The sequence below is a fragment of the Sorex araneus genome, chromosome X (assembly GCF_027595985.1).
Source record: "Sorex araneus isolate mSorAra2 chromosome X, mSorAra2.pri, whole genome shotgun sequence".
Taxonomy (NCBI): domain Eukaryota; kingdom Metazoa; phylum Chordata; class Mammalia; order Eulipotyphla; family Soricidae; genus Sorex; species Sorex araneus.
In genome coordinates, this window is record NC_073313.1 from 86,616,291 (window position 1) to 86,640,146 (window position 23,856).

The 23,856-nt window shown below is 49.1% G+C and overlaps 1 protein-coding gene across 1 annotated transcript; it reads right to left on the reverse strand.

Annotated features, from left to right (window-relative positions):
- Positions 1 to 2,529: 2,529 nt before the first annotated feature.
- Positions 2,530 to 23,572, reverse strand: RAB33A (RAB33A, member RAS oncogene family). The gene is made up of 2 exons (XM_004606360.2): positions 23,124 to 23,572; positions 2,530 to 3,118 (listed from the first exon to the last, which is right to left on the reverse strand). Exons 1-2 carry the CDS (start codon positions 23,379 to 23,381, stop codon positions 2,663 to 2,665), a joined length of 714 nt encoding a protein of 237 aa, XP_004606417.1. The 5' UTR covers positions 23,382 to 23,572; the 3' UTR covers positions 2,530 to 2,662.
- Between the last annotated feature and the right edge of the window lie 284 nt (positions 23,573 to 23,856).

A 23,856-nucleotide genomic window follows, 5' to 3' on the forward strand; every position in this document is an offset into this window, starting at 1 on the left:
TGTTCCCAGAAATCACTGCTAGCTTGGGGAACCATATGGGGGTGCTAGGGATCAAACCCAGATCAGCTGCAACCGAGACAAGCACCTTAGCCGATTCCTCATGCGTGAGGCTCGTGCGAACGTGTGGAGAGGGGCCTTGAGCATGGCTGTGGCTAGGTTGCCACATGTGCATAGTGGCAACTATATGGGATAATGCAGCTTGTGAGAATGAAGTGACATCAAATGAGAAATCATCCTGGTTTGGAAGACGGAGAGATCAGTAATACGCCAGTAAATACTAGGGCGGTGAGGAGCAGGAGGAAGGAAAGAAGGAGCAGAGGCTCCTTAGTCAGCCTCAGTAACTGTTTTGTTTTAGTTTTTCATTTTGGGACCACCCCCAGCTGTGCTCAGGGGAATGAGACCCATCATTTTACTGGTTTTGGGATATAAATACGCCACGGGAAGTATGCAAGGCTCTCCCATGTGGGCAGGAAACTCTTGGTAGCTTGCCAGGTTCTCCCAGAGGGAGAATTAGGCTATAAGAGGTTGTGCGGCTGCTTTGCTGCTTTGCAGCTGCGTGGTTCAGGGAGCTTGGTTTTATTGTCTCTGGATGTTGGTTGTTGGTGGGATTACACGGCGCCGGGGGCAGTCCCTGGGTGTGACCGCCTAGCTACTGGAAAATGGGAAATCTGGGCGGAAGAGGCAGTCCCTATCTGAGCAGACTTGGAGGTCTCAGCCCCGAGTCCCACACACCTGCACTCAGGAATTACTCCTGGAAGTGCCCAGGGGACCACATGGGATGCTGGGAATCAAACCTGGGTCGGCCGCGTGCAAGGGAAATGCCCTACCTGCTGTGCTATTGCTCCAGCCCTCAGGAAATTACTTCAAAGGATCTTTAAACTGAGGGACTGAATCGTCCTCTGGTTATGTTTCTTCTCTAGCAGGAAGCAAGAATATGGGAGCATGATGCCCAACAAAAGAGACTGGGGGGGGCAGGGAGAGAGAGAGAGAGAGAGAGAGAGAGAGAGAGAGAGAGAGAGAGAGAGAGAAAGGGAGAGAGAGAAAGGGAGAGAGGAAAGTAAAAGTGTCTGCCATAGAGACGGGCTGGGGAGCTGGGAGGAGGAGGGTGGCAGGAGGGAAACTGGGGACACTGGTGGTAAGAAATGTACACTGGTGGAAGGATGGGTGTTGGAACATGGTATGACTGAAACCCGACCATGAACAGCTTTGTAACTCTGTATCTCATGGTGATTCAATTTAAAAAATATATATGGGAGCATGAAAGATATTTATTGGTGAAGTCAGAGAAAGAGTACAATGGGAAAGGCACTTACCTTGCACGCAGCTAACCCAAGTTTGAGGCTCAGCACCAAACAGGATTCCCTGTGCCCGACCAGTAGTGATCTCTGAGCACAGAGCAAGGAGAACACCCTGAGCAAAGTCATGTATGACCCCACAAAACAAACAACCCCCAAGATATTTATTAGCTTTGATCCCTCCTCTCTCCAAGAAGAGGCAGGAGGAGAAATCGCTTGTTGTGGAAAACTACTTGGTGGCAAACAGAAGCAGGATGTAGGACTGGAGCGATGATAGTGCAATGGGTAGGATGCTTGCCTTGCACAAGTCCAAGTTGGGATTGATCCCCAGCATCCCGTATGGTCTGCTGAGTGCTCCATGAGTGATTTCTGGGGGGCTGGAGTGATAGCACAGTGGGTAGGGCATTTGCCTTGCACGCAACCGACCCGGATTCGATTCCCAGCATCCCATACGGTTCCCTGAGCACCGCCAGGAGTAATTCCTGGGTGCAGAGCCAGGAGTAACCCCTGAGCATTGCTGGGTGTGACCTCCAAAAAAACAGTGATTCCTGGGGGAGGAAAAAATAGCAAAATAAAAACATGAAAAAGAGCAGTTCATGAGTGTGAAACCAGGAGTAGCCCCTAAGCTCCACGGGGTGTGACCCCCAAACAAAACAAAACAGAACAGAAGCAGAAACTAACTTCCATGGAAACGATAGAGGCTATTGGGCAAGCTATACTTTTTACTTTTCAACTTGGGAAATGCACCTTAAGCTTGACATTCAGGGAACTTGGAAAAGATAACTGAGTTGGTATCACCTTTCAGAGCTTCTCTATCCTGCCCTTACCCTGACACCCTAGAAAAGCATAGCTGGCATGTGTCCCATTCCCTCTCAGTATAGCTGCCCAAGTAATGACACCAAGTCAGAGAATCAAGAAGTCACAAAGAGGAAATTCAAGGGAGGTCTTTCATAGTCAGGGACCTGGGAGGGAGGGTATGCAGACGCAAGTAGAGCACTGGAGTAGGGACTATGACCTCTTTTATTATCACAATCAGAGCTGCCTTCTCGGAGTAGTTGCATGCAACCAATCCGGGTTTGATCCCTGGAGCCCCACATGGTTTCCCAGAGCCCACCAGGAGTGATTTCTGAGTGTAGAGCCAGGACTAAGCCCGAGTACCCCATGGTTGTGACCCAAAAGCCAAATAAATAAATAAATGTCTTCTTGAAGGAAAGCAAGACATGAAGGCATGCAGTAATCTATACAAATTTTATTTTTGTATTCGTTTGATGGAAACAAGCAGGTGTCAGCATTATGCAGGCACAGAACAAAAGGAAAAGGAAAAAGAACTCCAGTGATCCTTGCAGTGATATGCACACTATTTGGTTTCAACAAGGACAGGAAGTTTTACTGTTAGCTTCCTGCGGGAACTCCAGTTTCTGCACCTTCCCCTGCTGCCTTTCAGCATCGCGATAGAGCAGGGATTTCTGGGCCTTCAATCGGCAAGCCAGGCACATGAAAATGGACTCCACATTCTGGCTCTCTTTGGGGTCCTTGGCCGATGTCTCAAACAAGAGCATGTTGTGGGCATCGGCAAATTTCAGGGCTAGGTTGGAGGGCACCTGGATCTGTTCCCTCAAGTCACACTTGTTGCCGACAAGCACTTTCGGGACCAGTGGGGGCACAGCATGCCCGTTGCATTCTTGGATCCACATTTTGAGGTTGGTGAAGGAGGTCATCTTGGTGACATCATAGACGAAGACCACTGCGTGCACATTGCGGTAGTAATGTTCAACCATGCTTTTGCGGAAGCGTTCCTGACCTGCCGTGTCCCACACCTGAACCTGAAAAACAAGAGAGTCCACATCTGCATTCAGAAAAGGAAAGATGACTGGATAGGAGCAAAGATAGATCTGTGACAGGAAAATCAGGGAACCGTGGCAAGTCCTGCCACGGTCTGGTGACAGTTGCTTTCAGGACTTAATAAAGCTTGTTTGTCAGTATACTACCTAAAGCACAGAGCCAACAGGACTGCAAGCCTGAGACCCAGACTATAAGAACCCAACTTAAAAATGTGACTGTCAGGGCCAGAGTGATAGCACAGTGGGTAGGGCATTTGTCTTGCACACAGCACACCTGAATTCGATTTCCAGAATCCCATATGGTCCACCCATGCACTGCCAGGAGTAATTCCTGAGTGCAGAGCCAGGATTAACCCCTGAGCATCACAGGATGTGACCCAAAAAGTAAAAAAAAGTGTCTTCTGCCTTAGGGGTGGGAGGGAACTCGGGGACACCGGTGGAGGGAAGTCGATAATGGTGGTAGGGTTGGTGTTGGAACATTGTATGCCTGAAACTGTATTGTGAACAACTCTGTAAATTATAATACTTAATAAAAAATTGTTATATATTTCTTAATAAAAAAATATATATAGTTTTGGGGTGTCACCCCGCAGTGCTCAAGGGTTACTTCTGTCTCTCCACTCAGGAATTACTCCTGGTGGTGCTGGGGGAACCATATGGGACGCTGGATTAAACCTGGGTCAACTACATGCAAAGTAAATGCCCTACCTGTTGCACTATTACTCCAGCCCAAATTTTTAAAAGATTTTGAACTCCTGGCCCAGGGAGGTGGATCAAAGGGCTGGAATAAATGCTTTTATGAGGTAGGACCAGTTTCCATCCCCAAGCACTGATCTGGGAGCAGTCCCTGAACACTGCTGAGTATGCACCATCCCCACCATAAGAAAAAAACCCACAATACAACCAAACACATTTGAATTGAGTTGTTGAAAATCCTGGGGCCTAAAGGAGTAAAAAGGATAATGCTTTTGCCTTCTGTGTAACTGATCTAAGTTTGATCCTCAACACCGCATCATAAGTCCTGCCAGGAATAATTCCTGAGCACTGAACCAGTGAGTTAGCCCTGAGAACTGCTGGGTGTAGCCCAAAAATAAACAAAAAGGTCTAAAGGCTTTTAGTTGAAAAACTAGAAAGCAAATTGATCCACTTGGCTAGAAGGCAAATTGGCAATAGTATCCAAAACCTTTAAAATGGTCAAAACTTTAAGAACTAGAATCCTACTTTCAAAAATCAATACAAAAGAAATAGCAGAGATGAGGCCAAAATTCTGTACATATATTTAATCCGTTTTATTTATATTTCTTAAAAAACAGAAACAGGGCTGGAGCGATAGCACAGTGGGTAGGGCGTTTGCTTTGGATGCGGCCAACCCAGGTTCGATTCCCAGCATCCCATATGGCCCCCTGAGCATTGCCAAAAGTGATTCCTGAGTGCAGAGCCAGGAAAACTCCTGTGCATCATCGCCGGGTGTGACCCAAAAACAAAAACAAAACCAGGGGCTGGAGTGATAGCACAGCAGGTAGGGCGGGTAGGGCGTTTGCCTTGCACGCGGCTGACCCGGGTTCTAATCCCAGCATCCCATATGGTCCCCTGAGCACCGCCAGGGGTAATTCCTGAGTGAAGAGCCAGGAGTAACCCCTGTGCATCGCCAGGTGTGACCCAAAAACAAAAACAAAAAAACCAAAAACAAACCCAGAAACAGGGCCATAAAGATAGTACGGAGGTTAAGGTGTTTGCCTTGCATGCTGCCAACTCCAGTTCAATCCCCTGAGCACTGCTGAGAGTGACTTCTGAGCATAAGACTAGGAGTAGCCACTGAGCACTACCAGGTGTGACCCAACCCCTCCATGAATAAAGAAAGTAAAACAGGAACCAAGTTATTGGTATAGTTCAAGTGACCTAGCATGGGCAAGGCCCTGAGTTTTTTTGTTTTTTGTTTTTTTTTGGGGGGGTCACACCTGGCGATGCACAGGGGTTACTCCTAGCTCTGCACTCAGGAATTACTCCTGGCGGTGCTCAGGGGACCATATGGGATGCTGGGATTTGAACCCGGGTCGGCTGCGTGCAAGGCAAACGCCCTACCCGCTATGCTATCACTCCAGCCCCAAGGCCCTGAGTTTTATACCTGGGTTTGATCCCTGCCAGTACAGGGCCCTTCCTGCACCACTAGGCACACACCAAATCTGGGACTTGTAGCCCTTGACCACCACCAGGTATAGCACTGTAGCACTGTCGTCCTCTTGTTCATCAATTTGCTCTAGTGGGCACTAGTAACATCTTCATTGTGCGACTTCTTGTTATTGTTTTTGGCATATCGAATACGCTAGGGGTTGCTTGCCAGGCTCTGCCATGTGGGCAAGATATTCTCGGTAGCTTGCTGGGCTCTCCGAGAGGGACAGAAGAATCAAACCCGGGCTGGCCACGTGCAAGGCAAACACCCTACCTGCTGTGCTATCGCTCCAGTCCTACCACCAGTAGGACTCTTATAAAACAAGGAAGGAAGGGAAGAAGGAAGAGAAGGAAGTAGGAAGAGAGGGAGAGAAGGAAGAAATGGAAAGAAGGAAGGAAGGAGAAGGAAGGAAGGAAGGAAGGAAGGAAGGAAGGAAGGAAGGAAGGAAGGAAGGAAGGAAGGAAGGAAGGAAGGAAGGAAGGAAGGAAGGAAGGAAGGAAGGAAGGAAAGAAAGGAGAACTGGAGACATTGTTCAATGTGTCCAAGCACATGCTGTGTATACAGGAGCCCCAGGTGTGATTTCTGGCACCTCATGTTTCCCTGAGCAACACCAGCAGTGATCCCTGAGCACTAAACTTGTAGTATCTTCTGCACACCATCACTTATAGTTCAAAAACCAAAATTAAAAAATAGGAAAAAACTTCTGGAACCAACCAACTGCTCACTAGGGAAGGAATAAAGTGGGACCAGAGCAAGAGTATAAGAGTTAAGCTGCTCGCCTTATAGGCTGTAGACCCTAGTTTGATCCCCAGTGCCACACGATCTCCTGAGCCCCATGCATCCCTGGAAGGCTCCAGGCACAGCCGGGATAGTGTGGATATCCCTGGCACCGCAAGACCTGAACAGCCTGGCATCCTTAGGCCCTCATGTTGAACTGCCCATCTACTTGGCTAAGAACTCCCGGAAGTCTCTCCTGCTTCCCCTGAGAACTGCTTGGGTGGGGTGGGGCATGGCCCAAATAAAATGTACATTTTCCAGTGGCTATTATGCTGTCATAAAACTGTTTTAAAGAATACGGGCCAAAAAAAAATAGGGGTCACAGAAATAGAGATAGTACAGTGAGTAAGGTGCTTGCCTTGCACACGAGTGAAGCAAGTTTGATCCCTGGCATCCTATCTGGTCCCCTAAGTCCACCAGGAGTGCTCCCTGAGTGCGGAACACTGAGAACAGATAGGTGTCTCAAAAACAAAAAAAAAATGAAAGGAATGAATGGTAGAGGAAATGCTCACAAACTATAAGTGACAGGGTTGGGTAGATAGCTCAGAGGGCTGAAGTGCATGCATCGCATTTGGGAGCCCAAAGTTCCATTACCGGCACCCATGATCCCCTAAAAATCACTTGGGATAATAATTCCTGAGCACAACTGGTGTTACCCCCCCGCAAACGAAAATACATGTGGAAAAATAGATTTTTAATGGGATATGATCCCAATTATTTACAAATATTAAAGAAATATTTACAGTGGAAAGACTGAGACACATTAGACCATTAATGACTTTTTTTTGGCTTTTTGGGTCACACCCAGCGATGCACAGGAGTTACTCCTGGCTCATGCACTCAGGTATTAACTCCGGGCAGTGCTCAGGGGACCATATGGGATGCTGGGAATCAAACCCGGGTCAGCCACGTGCAAGGCAAACGCCCTACCCGCTGTGCTATAGCTCCAGCCCCTAGACCATTAATGATTCTTTATGGCAGTAGGAGTATAGTTGATACCTAGTTTCTTTATTTTTTCCCATATGTGTCTTCCAAATTTCCTCCTGCAAACACGCATCACCTTGTTTAAGGGTGTGTGTGACTTTCCATGTCTTTTGGGCCACATGCCTAATTCTCAGAGGCCAATTCCAATTCAGTGCTGGTGGGAGAAAACCACGTGGTGTCAGGGATCCAATTACAGGCTTCCAAATGCATAGCATGCACTCCTGCCCTTTGAACCATCTCCCTGGCCCTTTGTATGACTGATATTTTTTGGGGGGCATACCTAGTGGTTGCTTGGGAACTACTCTTGTGTTACCTGGTCGGGGGGCTCAATACCAGTGATACTTCAGTATCAAATACTTTTGATACTTTAGTCCTTTGAGAGACCTCCTCAGCCCTATCTATCACTTTCTGTTTGTTTGGGGGCAACATCTGGCAGAGCTCAGGGCTTCCTCCTTACTCTACACTCAGGAATCATTCCTGGCAGGGACTGGGGGACTATATAGGATGCTGGGGATTGAATCCAGGTCAGCTACTGCAAGGCAATTTCTCTACCAGCTGTACTTTGGCTCCCTGACCCCTGTGTGTTACTTTTTATGATTTTCCCCCATTCCCTTTGTTGTTGCTGTTACAGTGATGACCGCGGTCAAGTATGTATTGGTTGTGATGCTTACACACTTGACTGAGGTGTTTGTGAGGTTGCACACTTTGGTTGCCTTGTTCACACACATCTGGCTGAGTCAGAGCTCACACACTTTGCACAGCCAGGAATCTAGGAAAACCAAGCATTCAAGATGGTATTTGGTGCACATGGGCTATGCTGAGGATCAAACTCATGACCTTGTGCTTACAACAACAGGCTCTTTCAGTGAAGGCGTCATTCCCTGGATCCGTGAATGATTTCTGAAAGAAAACAATTCTAGGGACTGGAAAGATAGTGGGTAGCATAGTAGGTAGGGAGAGATAGTGGGCAGGGCTTTTGCCTTGCATGCACCCAACCTGGGTTCAATCCCTAACATCCCATATAGTCCCTGAGCACTGCCAGGAATGATTCCTGAGCGCAAAGCCAGGAGAAACCCCTGAACAATGCCAGGTATGCCCCCGAAACAAAACAAAACCAAAAAAACAATTCTAGGAGCCAGAGAGATAATACACCAGGCAAGACACTTGCCTTGCACACTGCTGACTTGGTTTCAATCCCAATCCCTGGCACTCCATATAGTTCCCTGAGCCTTGCCAGCAGTGCTTCCTGAGCACAAAGTCAGGAGTCAGCCCTGAGCACCATGTGGTGTGGCCCCCCCAAAGAAAAATTAAAAAATAAATAAAGGAGAGAGAAGAAGGAAGGAAGGAAGGAAGGAAGGAAGGAAGGAAGGAAGGAAGGAAGGAAGGAAGGAAGGAAGGAAGGAAGGAAGGAAGGAAGAAGGAAGGAAGACAATTTCATTTTTTTTTTTGCTTTTTTGGGTCACACCCAGCAATGCTCAGGGGTTACTCCTGGCTTTGCACTCAGGAATCACCCCTGGCGGTGCTTGGGGGACCATATGGGATGCCGGGGATCGAACCCAGGTCGGCCGCGTGCAAGGCAAACGCCCTACCCGCTGTGCTATCACTCCGGCCCCGACAATTTCATTTTTTAATCTCACATTTTTAAAAAAATTGATTTTAGTTCATGTCTTATATAAAAATACTAATTTAGCTCACTGGATTTTTCTTTTGTGCCTTGTGCCTTAGCTTTGGGAAATGCACGATATCAGTAACATATGTAAAGCCAATTCCCAGGGAATACTCTCGAGTCAGCACACATTCAACCACAATCTATTTCCCTTTATACATCCAAAGTCTTGAATAATGAAAATTCATATTCATAATGATGGTCCTAAGGCTCTATACAATTCTCAGTTATTGAAGAAAATTTGGTTATGGTCACTAATTGACTACTATGGCTCTTACAACAAAATACAGCCTTTATTTAGAGTTAGCACTCAGTAAGTATAATCTAGTAAATATAATTGAATCTCTTTGCAGAGTGAAGATCTTACAGGGTCCCAGAATCATCATTCTGAGCATCAATTTTCATTGTTTATCCTCTCCTTCATCTTCTTTATGGATATGGTTGTCATGGATTTTTTTACATGACCTTCAGATTTCACCCACTCCCTTATTTTAATGGGGGTTGGGCACATCCAGCAGTGCTCGGAAGCACTTTCTGGCTCTTTGCTCAAGAATGACACCTGGCAATACTCAGGGAACCATATGTATTGCAGGGGATTGAACCAGTATTCGCAGGATGCAAGACCAGTGACATAACCCCTGTGCTATCTTTCCACCTGAAAGTTGTTCTTTCTTTTTTAATTATTGCGCCATACCCGGCAGTGCTCAGGGGTTACTCCTGGCTTTGCGTTCCAGGGTCAGGCCTGGTGGTGCTTAGGAAACCCTATGATTCCAGGGATCAAATGCAGGGCCTCCTGTATGCAAAGCATATGCTCCACCCAACCCCTTGAGCTATCTCTCTGGCCCCAGATTTTCACTTTCTGTTTTGATTGACTTTTTACCTTTTTTGTTTGTTTGTTTGTTTTTTTGGCTGTCCTCAGGACTTACTCCTGGCTCTGTGCCCAAGGATCACCCTTGGTGGGGCTCGGGGAATTCTGTGCTATGTCAGGGATTAAATCTGGGTCAACCACATACCACATGCATGGAAACACCTGACCTGCTATATTATCTCTCTGGTTCCTTCTATTTTGATTTCCATGTCCCAGCCCCTCCTCTTCTCACTCCACGACTCAAGATAAGACTTTCACAGGAGTAGAGATTCTCATTTCTCTACTCCACTGTCTATGCATTCAGCTTTCCTAGTCCCGGACTGTATCAGCACAACATTCTCCCTGTCAGGTAAATGAGATGGCCCTCTACAACAGGTTGCGTCCAATGGAAATTTCTGTCTACAGTTATTTTCCGTGAAATGTGGTTTCAACCTGCTTAGCTACAACTCTTTGGCCCTGTTAGTTGGCCTGACCTCACAGAATTGGTGGCTTCCTATATGCTCTATCCAAATGGGACCCATTATTTAAGGTTCACTCCCTGCTTCTACCCTTTTCCTAAAAATTTCAATTTCAACTGAATGCCCTTTTGGTAAGTTTGTTTGAGGGCCACCCCCTTCAGTGCTCAGCGCTTACTCCTGGCTCTGCTCAGGGACCACTCCTCGTGGGACTTGAGAGATCAAATGGTGGACTGAAGCAATAGTTGCAGCAAGGAGGGCATTTGCCTTGCATGCAGCTGACCCAGGTTCGATACCAAGCATCCCATATGGTCCTCTGAGCACTGATAGGAATAATTCCTGAGTGCAGAGCCAGGAGTAACCCATGAGCATCTCCGGGTGTGACCCAAAACATAAGAGAGAGGCCATATGGGGTGCTCAGAATTGAACCCAGATTGGGTTTGTGCAAGGCAAGCTCCCTACCCACTATACTATTAGTCAGGATCCTCAATGCACTTTTCTTATGAATATCTATTGTACTTTGACTGTGCACTATGCCATTTAGAATATATCTGGTTGTTCTCAAATTGTGTCCTCATTGTTCTGGAGTCTCTTAAGCTAAAGGATAAGTTCCTCGCCCTCATGGTTGTCACTGTTGTCAACATATCCTCATCATTCTCATTATTAAAAAGCAGTAGTGGGCTTAAGGGATAGTGCAATGGCTAAGGTGTTTGCCTTGTATGGCAGAATGTTCCTCAAGCACCACCAGGAGTGATCCTTAAGTAGAGAGCCAGGAGTAAGCACTGACCAATGGTAATGTAGCCCCGAAACGGAAAGAAAAAATAAGGACAGAAAGGGAAAAGAAAACAAAAAGAAAAGAGAGAGGAAAGGAAAGGGGGAGGAAAGGAGAGGGGAAGGAAGGGGAAGGGAGAGGAGCTGAGGGGAGAGGAGGGAAAGATAGCTAATGAGCACTGCAACCAGAACACACAAAAGCACAACTAAAAGTGTTCAACCTCCTGCTTATCTCTCTCTCTTTTTTTTTTTTTTTGCTTTTTGGGTCACACCCAACAATGCTCAGGGGTTTCTCTTGGCTCTGCACTCAGGTATTACTCCTGGCGGTGCTTGGAGGACCATATGGGATGCAAGGGATCCAACCCAGGTCGGCCGAGTGCAAGGCAAACGCCCTACCGGCTGTACTATCACTCTGGCCTCTTCCGCTCATCATTTTGACTAGGTGTGCAGGACCATGACTAGGTGTGTGATACCAGTCAGTACAACAACAATAACAAGCGGTAAAGTGGTTAAACAGCAGTATTGCCCCGAGTCACCAAAATCTGAGTAGCCTGGCATCCAAGGTTCTGCCAAGGTGGTTTCTCAAGGAGCATTCAACTTTGGTGATCCAAAACCAAAACCCAATAGAAAGCAGGAACCCCATAAGCTCCTGGGAGATTGATTTCCTCAAATTGAGACAGAAAAAAACAAGGGCTGCCAAGAGTAAGCCCTGAGCACCGAGGCTGTGCCCACGTCACCTCCCCACCCCTCCCTCCCCCCTCCTCCCCTTGCCCCCACTCCTCCCCCTCCCCCGCTCCCGCCAAACTAAAACAGTGAAGACAGAAAAGATTTTCTAGGACTGCAGTGACAGTACAGTGGGCAAGATGCTTCCTTCCAGTCCGGCTAACCCGGGTCCAATCCCTGGCACCCCATATTGTCCCCTGATCACTACCAGGAGTAATTTCTGAGTGCATAGCCAGGAGTAACCACTGATCATTACTGGGTGTGGCCCCAAACCTCCCTGCCCTCTATAAAAGGGAAAATTTTTTTTCCTGTTTTAATTTGGAGAAATTACATACAACCTTCTCCACAAAGCCATTCTCTGCTTTTATTCACTCAGGAGAAGCCTGTGTTTTTGCTTAAATGTGTATTTCTCTCTCTCTCTCTCAAACACAAACTCTTTAAGTAAATTTCTTTCAATAAAACGATTTTACTTTGAGGCCAGAGCAAGAGTAAAGTGCATTGGGCACTTGCCTTACATGTAACAGACCCAAGTTTGATCTTTGGCACTCAGTAAGATTCCCCGAATCCCCACCATGAGTGTCTTTGAGCACAGAGAAAGGAGCAAGCTCTGAGCACTGCTGGGTGATTCTCCCCCCCAATACTATTTTACTTCACTAAACATTTTTCTGGGGCCCTAGCCATAGTACAAAGGGTAGGGCACTTGCCTTGTACACACCTGACTTGGGTTTAACCCCAGCATCCTATATGGTCCCCCAAGCACTGTCAGGAGTAATTTCTGAGCAAAGAGCCAGGAAAAAACCCTGAGTACCACCAGGTGTGGCCCAAAAACAAACAAAAAAAAACCTTTTCTCTATCTGTTACCGCTCTAAACAGGAAAAAAGAGCATGCAGGCCACTAACTGAATGAGGTCAGTTCAAGGAGAGCAGGTAGTGCCTGGACCTCACGACCACTTGGCTTCCACTACCCCACCTCCACTTCCGGCCATCGGAACTTCTGCCGGTGAGGGAGACAGGCCCTCACAGCCTGCAGGCATGTGACAGATGCTTTAACACCATGAGCTCAGGACTCTAAAAATACCTGCCCCTAGCAGGGACACGGGTGGGAGCGTGTGAGGTCTTTGAGGCTGAGCTGCTTGGCTTTGGGACTCTTATTTGGGGGTGGGGGTGGGGTCACACTCGTGATGCACAGGGGTTACTCCTGGCTCATGCACTCAGGAATTACTCCTGGCGGTGCTTCAGGGGACCATGTGGGATGCTGGAAATCGAACCTGAGTCGGCCGCGTGCAAGGCAAACGCCCTACCCACTGTGCTATCACTCCAGCCCCGCTCCTGGAAGTCTTGAAATGCTTCTTGGGAGGCTCCAAATGGCTGGAGGCACGGCTCCCTTTCCAGCTCTTCATAAACTCCACCTCAAGCTCTTTGCAACCCTGTCTGTGGGAAGCAAGCTGCTCAGAGCAGAAAATAGTCAACATGGCGTGGCCTCAGGGCCGACACAAAGGGAGAGCACAACGGGCAGGCTCGCTGCCACCAGATGACCTCGTTTTCACGTGGTGTTTAGTATCCCAGCTCTTCTTAGAGCCCTCATGAACCTGATGGAGTATGGTGGCATCTCATTCTCCTTTCACTGGTGTTCTACTCATCCGCTCCTCCCTTCCTGTGGGTCACAGCCACACAGTGGTCTGGTGTGCCAACTGCTCTTTAGCCACAGGTGCGGTCCCCAGATCCTTATCTCTCTGAAGGCCAGTGAGGCTGGGGGTGTGATAGAGTAGACCAAGGTGGTCCAATCAACCGTCTGCAGGCAACTTAACAGACTCTCTTCAGTGTCCTCCTTCGGAAACCGAGAGCAAAGCCCCGAATCTTGTAGGGATGTTGGGAGGAATAGCATTCCCCGTGAGTACAGGTCACCGTGTCTGATACACACTCGCCTGCCTTCCCCATCCCCCATAGCCCCTGCAGTGGCAGACAGACCCAGCGGTAGCTCTGGCATTGCAAGGGCCTGGCTCCCCACGCCTCAGCTTCCTGATGAGAAACCGGGCCCAGGGAGTCTCACAGGACAAAGAGGTTTTTTTTTTTTTTGGCCAAATATCAAGGGCTCAGCATGAAGGTGAGTCAATGTCATGATCTCTGATGGGTCATCAGCTCTGGATCCAACGGGCCTCGTCCTGGAAAGCACAGAAAATTTGGCTTCTTGGTGAGGCGAGAGAGCCAAGGGCAAGGCAGACTGGTAGTGAGGGAGAGGAGAGAGGAATGCTAGATGGAATCGTGCCATAGGATGGCTGGAGGCAGGTCCCAACCCACTGGGGGATTAGGGTGGAAGGTTGAGGCCCCGTGGGAGATGCCGCCAAAGAGAAATTTCACCCTTTGCACCACTTTCCTGGGGCTACGGCTGCCTGAGCAAGCTTTAGCACACACCCCCTCCCCGAACCCCGCCCATGCTCTGAGCTGACATGGGTATTTCTTTTCCCTAGGAGATACACCTTTCTATAGAGGTGGCCTGAATGTCATTTTGTGGGGGAGGCCCGTGGGGGCAGGGCACAAGTGGAAAAGGAGAGTTAAGTAACACCTACAACCTCTGCCTGTGTAGGGTAGCAGAAAAAGTTGCAAACTTTCTATTTCTTTATTTTTTATTTTTTGGGTCATACCAAGCTCTGCACTCAGGAATTACTCCTGGCGATGCTTGGGGGACCATATGGGATGCCAGGGATTGAACCGAGGTAGGCCGTGTGCAAAGCAAACACCGTACCCGCTGTACTATTGCTCCAGCCCCTCTATTTCTTTTTTTCTTCCTTCCCTCCCTCTTCCTTCTCTCTTTCCCTCCCTCCCTCCCCCACATCTCTTTCTTTCTCTCTCTATATCTTTCTTCCATTCCTTTTTTTTGTGTGTGTTACACCTGGCAATGCACAGGGGTTACTCCTGGCTCTGAACTCAGGAATCACCCCTGGCAATGCTCAGAGGACCATATGGGATGCTGAGAATAGGTCAGCCACGTGGAAGGCAAATGCCCTACCCACTGTACTATTGCTCAAGCCCCTTCCTTTCCTTTTTTGTTCTTTCCTTTCTTCCTTCCTTCCTCCCTTCTTTCTTTTGATGTTTGGGTCACACTCAGTATTGTTCAGGGGTTAGTCCTGGCTCTGTGCTTGGGGATCACTCCTGTTGGCCTTAAGGAACCATATGGGATGCCAGGGATTGAACCCAAGTCAGCTGCATGCAAGGCAGGTGCCCTACCTACCCACCCTACCTATCGCTCTGGCCCTCCAAGTTTCAAACAATTTTTTTTTCTGCTCATAGGGAACACACCAGGCTGTGCTCCAGGGTTACTCCCAAGCTCTGTGCTTAGGAGTTACCCTTGGCAGTGTTTCTGAAAGCATATGATGTTGGAAGTCAAACCGGGCCTCTTGCCTGCAAAGCACACGCTCAGCCCCTTGAGCTCCCTCTTGGGCCTCACAAATCTGTTTCCACAGGCTGGACTAGCCCCTCTGCATTTGGGCTGCATGCAGCAGGCTGACACCGAGACTGTCCAAGAGGGGGCCAAGCCAAAGAGCAGCTGGAGCAGAGAGAGGCAGCAAAACACATACGGAGGGTTAATTCACCATTAAGTGCACTGGCAAAAGATGGAAGCTCAAAGCCCTGAGGAAGGCATGATGTCATTCTGACTACAGCAGCTTCATAGAGAACACTTAGTCTGCCTCTGTCTCCTAGGTATTGCAATACTATAAAGTCTCTCTCTCATTTTTTATTTGATTTTGGTCCATATCCAGTGATGCTCAGAGGTGACTCCTGGTTCTGCATTCAGGAATTACTTCTGACAATGCACGGGGGACGAAATGAGATGCTAGGGATTGAAACTGGGTTGTAGCACGCAAGACAAGTTCCCTACCTGCCCTACTATTGCTCCAGACCCTACAAGGTGTTTTTGCAAGAGTTCTGCAAAGGAAGAAGGAACCCACTGCCCTAGGTGCCCAATGCCATGACCAACTTAGGTTTGCCTGGTCTAGAGGATTGTGCTGGAGAAGAGTGTACCCAGCTTGTGGGAGGAACCAAACATGCATGAGGTGACTCGATGCACTTTTACAAAAATGGATTCTGAGGGGCTTGTGCCATCATGCAGTGAATATAGTAGGGTGTTTGCCTTGCGTGCGGCCGACCTAGTTCGATCCCCAGTATCTCATATGGTCCCCTGAGCACCACCAGGAGTAATTCCTGAGTGTAAAGCCAGGAGTATTGTCTGGTGTGATCTCAAAAAGCCAAAAAAAACCCAGATTCTGAGCCTTCTCTCTACTTCTCTTCCACACTTCCAAGTACCATGCCAAATGTGGCACTCTCCAATGTTTTTCTTATTTTTGAGATGTTTGGAAGCCACACTCTTCTGTGATCAGGGCTTACTCCTGGCTCTGTGGTAAGTGGTCATTCATGAGGGTGCTGGGGTAGGGTGCTAGGTGTGGTTCCGGAATTGAACTGGGGCTGGCCAAGTAGAAGGCAAGACCTTAACCCCTATATTTGTCATTTTTGGTTTGGGGTCCATACCCGACAATGCTTAGAGCTTTCTCCTGGTTCTGCTCTCAGGGAACACTCCTGATAGTGCTCTGAGAACCATATGGGATGCCAGGAATTGAACTTGGTTTGGCCATATGCAGGACAAATGCCCTACCTGCTTATACTATCACTCCAGCCCCTTAATTTCAGTATTCCCTCTCTATCCCCTTAAAATGGCTATAAGTTGGGGCTGGAGCAATAGCACAGTGGGTTGGGTGTTTGTCTTGCACGCAGCCGACCCGGGTTCGATTCCCAGCATCGCATATGGTCCCCTGAGCACCGCCAGGAGTAATTCCGGAGTGCAGAGCCAGGAGTAATCCCTGTGCATTGCCAGGTGTGACCCAAAAAGCAAAAAAAAAAAAAAGGTGGCTGGAAGTGAGGTGGTGAATGCTTGGGCCAACAATACTCAAGGTTTACTCCTAGCTCGATGTTCAAGAGTCACTCCTGGCAGTGCTCAGGGGATCATACGCAGTACTGGAATCAAACTGATGTTGGCCATCAAAAAGGAAGGCAATTTGATCCCTGTGCTAACTCTCCAACACTCCAATGCTTTTAGACTAAAAGGGGCCCAGTAAGATTTAGCTGAAGGGTGCCAGAAAGATAGTACAATAGGTAAGGTGCTTGCTGACCCGGGTTTGATCTGCAGCATCCCATTGTGTCCCCTAAGCACTGCCAGGAGTGATTCCTTAGTGCAGACAAGAGTAACCCCTGAGCATCTCTGGGTGTGGCCCCAATCACCCGCTCCCAAAAAAGAAAGATTTAGTGGGAAGCTGGCTGGAGAGATAGTACAACAGGTAGGGCACTTGCCTTAAACAGGGCCATCCTGGGTTTGATCCCCAGCATTTCATATGATCCCACAGGCCCCACCATGGGTGGTCCCTAAGCAGAATCAAGAATAAACTCTAAGCACTGCAGGGGGGAGCACCAAAATAAACAAAAAATTTCCATTGAACCTATGACAGACACATAATGGTCATAAGGGGAACCTCTACCCTTCCTTTGGGGGCTGGGGTTGCCTCCACCCTTCCAAGGCTGACATTAGGAAAGACTCTCCGATTTCCCATTGGCTGTGCTTCTGTGTCCCTATCACTGGTGGCCTTATGGGGGCTGATGCATGCTTCTAAGTTAGGCAGCACTGCACAGGGGAAACACTGCCAAAAGAAAATCAGGCAACAAAGACCTAGGCCTGTGTGGTCTTGGACAACCACTCTCCTTCTCCGAGTCTCTGTTGCCTGCCTGTAAAACAAGGGCTTTGGAGTGGAGATTCTCTATGGTCTCTTTTCAGATGGGAACCTTCTCTGAGATCATCAAGGTGCTCAGAAGGGAAGGCCCAGCTACTCACTTCCGTGTCTGCATTGCAGCTAAGGCAGCATCTTGAAGGTTCCTGGGACTTGGGGTTATAATCCTGGGCCCTTGGCCTGGAGATTCCTAAATTGGCTGCTCGGCTTGCCACCTCCCCCGCCTGCCCTTTCCTGAGGCTAGAAGTGGTCTCCCTCAAGTAGAGTGCAGAGGGGGCGAAGGAGCTTGGGCAGTGATCCTGCCCTGTTTCACAGAAGGCGGGAGAGTCAGGGAGTGACAGGCTTAGGACTCCACGGTCAAAGACTGATGTTCAAGGTCTGGAGTGACAATACAGGGAATATGGTGATTGCTTTGCCTGTAGCCAACCTGGGTTCGATTCCTGACACCCCATATGGTCCCCAGAGCCCTCTAGAAGTGATCCCAGAGTGCAGAGCCAGGACTAGGCCTTGAGCACCACGGGGTATGCCCCCCAAAAAACAAGCTAAAAAGACTGAAGCTCAGTTGCGTGCAGTGTCCACCTAGTTCGTTCTGCTTTCTTTGGCTGCGGACTAGGAATGAAGCAACAGGACTCATTCCATAGGATGGCCGTGAAGATCAGATAGGGCAGTGCCTGGCAAGTGCCTAGTTGGAGCTCATTGTTTATTCAACAAATAGAACTTGTTATTAACAGTGCTGGAAGTTTTTCTCAGGGCTCACGTTAACCAGGAAACGCTGGGCTACAAGTGGGAGGCGGCAAGTGGGACATGGGTGCGGGAGACCAAATGGGCCTTTAAAGCCCTAGGGAGGGCCCCATAATTCAGTGAGTAGCCGGGACAGTTAGATGAGTCCAGCCCCCAGCAGGAGCCACCCGGGGCATAACACTGGAAGCCGGAGAGATCCCACTGAGAGGCCACGCCCTCCCCAGAGACCTAGCCAGGCCCTGGCGCTCTAGGAGGGCTAGTCATGACCGACAGTTTGGCAGCAACCTTTTATTGTTGGCTGTGGGTCTCAGGCCACCTCGCCCGGTCCACACTGGACTTTCCCCTCTCACCCCAAGGGGAAGCCTTTGGCAGGGAGTCACCTCCTAGCGGGGTTTTGGCACTTACTCCTTGAGAAAGTCCAAGCCAGCTGGAGTGTGGGGCAAACATCTTCTCCTGTGGGGCTCAAGAGCTAGCTGCCATGCTGGGCTGTCTTCCCATTGACAAGCTCCCCAGCCAGCGAGCCCTGGGTGGGAGCAGCCATAGCCGGCCCACTTGGAATCCCTTCCAAATCTGCCCTCTGAGGTACCTCCCCAAGTGTTACAAGGCACAAGTGTCCTCTTGGTTTTCTTTTCAAGTTTTTGAGTCACACCCAACATTATTCAGAGCTTACTCCTGGCTCTGCACTCAGGAATTACTCCTGGCAGTGCTCCTGGGTAGGGATACAGATCACCCCATTCTGAATCCCCAGCATACAGAATACTGGAGATCATACCCAGGTTGGGCATGTGCAAGGAAAGCACCTTTCCCTCTGTACTGTCTCTGCAGCCTATCTTGGTCCTCTAGACAAGATCATCTTCCCTTCAAAGTCTGTGTTAAGCACTTAGCTGCAGGCGCTGCGGTACTGAGCTTAGTTAGGGTTTAGAGAGTTACACTGTCACACACATTGCCCTTTGGGAGAAAGTCCGGAAATCTTTGGCAGTGACTATAGAATCCAGTTTGCCAAAGTACTAGGGTATTCAAGGGAAGGAATTTTTTTAAATCCCCCAAAGGCATTGGGTGGTGACCTTCTCCTCCCATTTGCCATTTTCTAGCTTTCTCCTCCTCTTTCTTTAAGATGCCCAAACCTGGTCCGAAGAGATAGTACAGTGAGGGAGGGCACTGACTTTGTACACGACTGATCTAGATTCAATCCCAGGCACCCCATAGGGGCCCCAGAGACCGGCCAGGAGTTGCCCCTGAGAACAGAACCAGAAAGAAGTCCTTGAGCACTGCCATGTGTGATCCTCCAAACCAAAAATAAATAAGTACATCTACATAAAACTGTATTTATTATTATGGGGGCTGGGGTAAGCCCCAAGCACTGCTAGGTTGGCCCTGACCCAAAAGCCAAAAGAAAACCAAAAACATAAATTCCCAAATCCTTCTTCTTCCATCTACATAGCAACTGTGTTTATTTCCTCTATCTTAAATCCACAGAACTCTTTTTTTTTTTTGGCTTTTTGGCTTGGGTCATATCCAGTGATGCTCAGGAGTTTCTCCTGACTCTACACTCAGGAATGACTCTTGGGGCTGGAGTGATAGCACAGTGGGTAGGGCGTTTGCCTTGCACGTGGCTGACCCCGGTTCGATTCCCAGCATCCCATATGGTCCCTTGAGCACCGCCAGGAGTAATTCCTGAGTGCAGATCCAGAAGTAACCCCTGTGCATTGCCAGGTGTGACCCAAAAAGAAAAAAAAAAAAGAATGACTCTTGGAGATCCTGGCGGGGGGGGGGGGGTGCGTAATCCACAGAACTCTTAAATCTGCAGTTTGGTACTTGATTTTAAATACACGACAGCATTCAATTATAATGTTTTCAAGGGTCCAGAAGCACACCCAGAAATAGATTTTGACTTTGGACTTAGTCATGGTTTATAAATCCCCGAATTTCATCACTTTACATCAAAGAATCTGATGCACTGGGAGACATCTCAATCAACAAAGGCCCGAACCTGTGCTTTAGGAAAGGGCAGAAACTAAGACTACTTTGACTAGAAAAAAGAAATTGTAGGGGATTGGCGAGGTAGGGGCAGAGCGGCATGTTTTGCATGCAGGAGCCCCAGGTTCAATTCCCAGAACCATATGGTCCCCCAGCACTGTCAAAAGCAACCTCTGAGTACTGAGCCAGGAGCAACCTCTGAGCACAGTCAGTGTGACCCGGAAACAAACAGAAAAAAGCAAGGCAAAAAAGGAAAGGAGGGGTCACAGCAAAAATACAGTGAGTAGGGCATTTGCCTTGCATATGTCAGACCCAGATTCAATCCCTAGCATCCCATCTATTTCTCTGAGCCCCTTCAGGAGTCATCCCTGAGTGTAAAGCCAGGAGTAATCCACAAGCACTGCTGGGTTTGCGCCCCATCAAAAAAAGGTAGTGATTTTGGGCCCTTGGGGTATATTCCTGGGAGAAAAGTGACTGACATAGAATCAGGCTGGTGGGCGGGAGGGAAACCAGGGACATTTGCTGAGGGAAGTGGACACTGGTGAAGGGATTAGTGTTGGAACATTATATGCCTGAAAATCATGAATAACTACGTAATTCACAGTGATTCAATTAAAAAAAATTAAGAGGGCTGAGCAATAGTACAACAGGTAGGGAATTTGTCTTGCATGCACTCAGCCTGGGTTCGATCCCTGGGAATCCTATATAGTCCCCCGAGCACCACCAGGAATAATTCCTGGATGCAGAGCCAGGAGTAATCCCTGAGCATTGCCGGTGTGTTCCCAAAAGCCAAAAAAATAAAACCCCACTTTTTTAAAAAAAGAAAGATAAGGGCTGGAGAGATATTAAAGAGGGCAGAGTGCTTGCCTTGCATGTAGCTGATCTGGGTTTGATCCCTGGCAACCCATATGGTCCTCCAAGCACTGCCAGGAGTAATTCCTGAGTGCTGAGCCAGGAGTAATCCCTGAACATTGCCAGGTATGGTCCAAAAAAAGAAAAGAAAAGAAGAAGGGTAGTGATTTCCCATCCCATCCCCTGCAAATGCTAAGAGCAAGAACAACAAAAAAGATTATTTCAAAATGGTACCAGGCTAGCGAGATAGTACAGCAGGTAGGGCACTTGCCTTGCACATGGCTGACAGAGATTTAATCCCTGGTACCCCATTTCATTCCCTGACCCCTGCCAGAATTGACCCTTGAGCACAGAACCAGGAGTAAGCTCTGAACATGCTAAATGTGGCCCCAACATCCCCATTCCCTCCAAAAATGGTGACCCATCTTCTCGACCATGAGGCTCAATTATTCTTTTTTTTTTTTTTGCTTTTCGGGTCACACCCAGCGATGCTCAGGGGTTACTCCTGGCTTTGCACTCAGGAATTACTCCTGGCAGTGCTTGGGGGACCATATGATGCCGGGGATCGAACCCGGGTTGGCCGCGTGCAACGCAAACGCCCTACCCACTGTGCTATCACTCTGGCCCCGAGGCTCAATTATTCTTAAGAGAGTTTCCTGACCAAGATCGACAGCCCATCTTGCTGACACCAGTGCCTTTGCCCATTTTTTGTTGTTTTCTGGCAGTGCCAGGAATGGAACCCAAGGCCTCCCGCATGCAAAGCAAATGCTCTAACATGGAGCTATGTCCTGGGACCGTTGGCTCACTCGGTGAAGCCACTTTCAAATATTTATTTTGGCCAGGAAGGTGACTCAAAGAGCTAGTGCCCGCACATGCTGTGTATGCTGGGGGTAGGGTTAAATCCCTGGAACTGAATGGTCCCCTGTGTACTGTCCCCTGAGAAAACCCCCAATTCCGTGTTAGGAATAGCTCTAGCCCCTGAGAATCGCCAGGTGTAGCCCTCAAACCAAACATTATATATATTCATAACCTAAGAGGCTGCAGTCTTGTACGGGTTAGACGGTTCGCCATTCTCCCCAAGTTACTCAGCCCTTTTTTTCCTCCATCACTCACAAGAGAGGCCTCATGGTTCATTTTGGTTCAGCTCGGTAGGGGATTCACCATCTTCCCAGAGTTTAACCATAAACTCAGAGGGCCATTTGTGGGCCTAATGGAGTCGGTCTTCGGTGCCCAGAGCTGTTTGGGGGTGCTATTCTTTTCCAGTACCCTGGTACATAAAATTGCCCTTGCTATGTCCTCTCTCCTGCCATCTTTTGCTCCTGGAAATATTCCTGTCCTATCAAATTTCTCCCTTTTCTGGGCCCCAAGTGACAAGGACATCGGTACTTAGTCTGTTTGATCAACTGCAGAAGCTGGGAGGCGAAAGAGCTTCCCTAGGCCCTCAGATAAGTTGCTCCGCATTTCATAAAGACCTGCTGGGGACAATACCAAGAGAATGGAGGAAGAAGCAGTTCATTCATTAGGTACCTGGGACAAATAAAGAAGGTATGATTGGAGGGGAGTGTTCCAAAAGAACAAGTTCCATCTGTTATGAAGGAATGGAGGGCCACCGACCCTGTCTCAATTTCATTAAAAGGGCTCATGGCTTGGTGCCAGAACCATCCACTCCACCCCCCATTCCAACTCAGCCTTCATCTTAATTATAAAGCCGGAATTTAAAATACAGCCCATTCATTCTCTGCAGATCGCTGTCCTTCCCCCACCCCACCCTACCCCACCCCATCCCATCCCTAATGCCTCGGGGCTTAGCCAAAGTGGTCCTCGTCAGGTGACCAGTGATCGACACCCAAGAGAGAAAAGAGACCTCAAAATGTATCAAGAGCTGAGGGGTCCATTCCCACTTCCCCAGGTTGAGTGATGTCTGACACCTCCCCCGCGCAAGGTGCCGCTGCGCCCCTGCTCAGGGTCAAGGATGAGATTAAACCTGTACATCGCCGCCGCCGCCGGGGCTGTCAGGCAAAGGCAGGAATTCAAGCTCTTTGCCCGCCCGAAAAACATACAAACAAACAAACAAACAAAAACCAATCAAGTGAGGGTGGGAACGGGCCTCAGGGTCCACGGAGGAATGAGCAGGGTCACTGGTCGGGTGTTTCTATCCACCAGAGAGACGCCGCAGGCGAGGCCCCCTCCCAGGTCCCCTCCCTTCCTGGACCTGACCCGCCGCTTCCTTCACCTTGATCTTCTCGCCCTCGATTTCCACCGTCTTCTCCCTGAAGTCCACGCCGATGGTGGCTTCCGTCTTGTCGGGGAAGGTCCCCCCGCAGAAGCGGAAGGTCAGGCAGGTCTTACCCACGTTGGAGTCCCCAATCACGATGATTTTGAAGATGCGAATCTGCACGTACTGGTCCAGCGACGAGTCGAGCTCCAGGGACGCCAGGCCAGCAGCCGAGGCGGGCGGCAGGTTCCCCTGGCCCAGGATGGGCTGCGCCATCTCCCCCGGACCGGACCGGGGCCCCAACCCCCCTCGAGGGCTCTACACAAAGAAAACGGCCACGTTCGTGTGCTCGAGGCGAGCGAGCTTTGTGCGTGTATGCGTGTCTGTGAGTCTGTGTCCGCCCGTGTATGCGTGCGCCCGCAACGTGAGCGCGCGCGCGCGTGAAGGGGGTGCCTCTTACCCCAGGTCCCCACCCCACCCCCCCGCTTCCTTTTCCTCCAGCCAACCCTCCTTTGCAGCTCCGAGGCAGCAGCACAAAAGCCAGGAAAAGAAGAGACGGGTGAAGAAGCTGCCTTCCGCAGTGCCCTCACCCGGGACGCTCATGCATTTGATCCAAACGCATCCCCAAGTCCCTGCCGCACCTTTGCCCAGACCCTCCCTAGCCTGCACCCCAGGGACATCCGGGAGGGAGGAAACCTAAGAAGGTCAAGGATTGGGTGGGGAGAGCCTACGCACACTACCCTGGGATGGT

Excerpts from the sequence above, each read along its gene's own strand:
- RAB33A (XM_004606360.2), bottom strand. The coding sequence starts at position 23,381 with ATGGCGCAGCCCATCCTGGGCCAGGGGAACCTGCCGCCCGCCTCGGCT. Across the intron at positions 3,119-23,123 it reads TCGAGGGCGAGAAGATCAAG|GTTCAGGTGTGGGACACGGC; the intron begins GTGAAGGAAGCG and ends CTTGTTTTTCAG.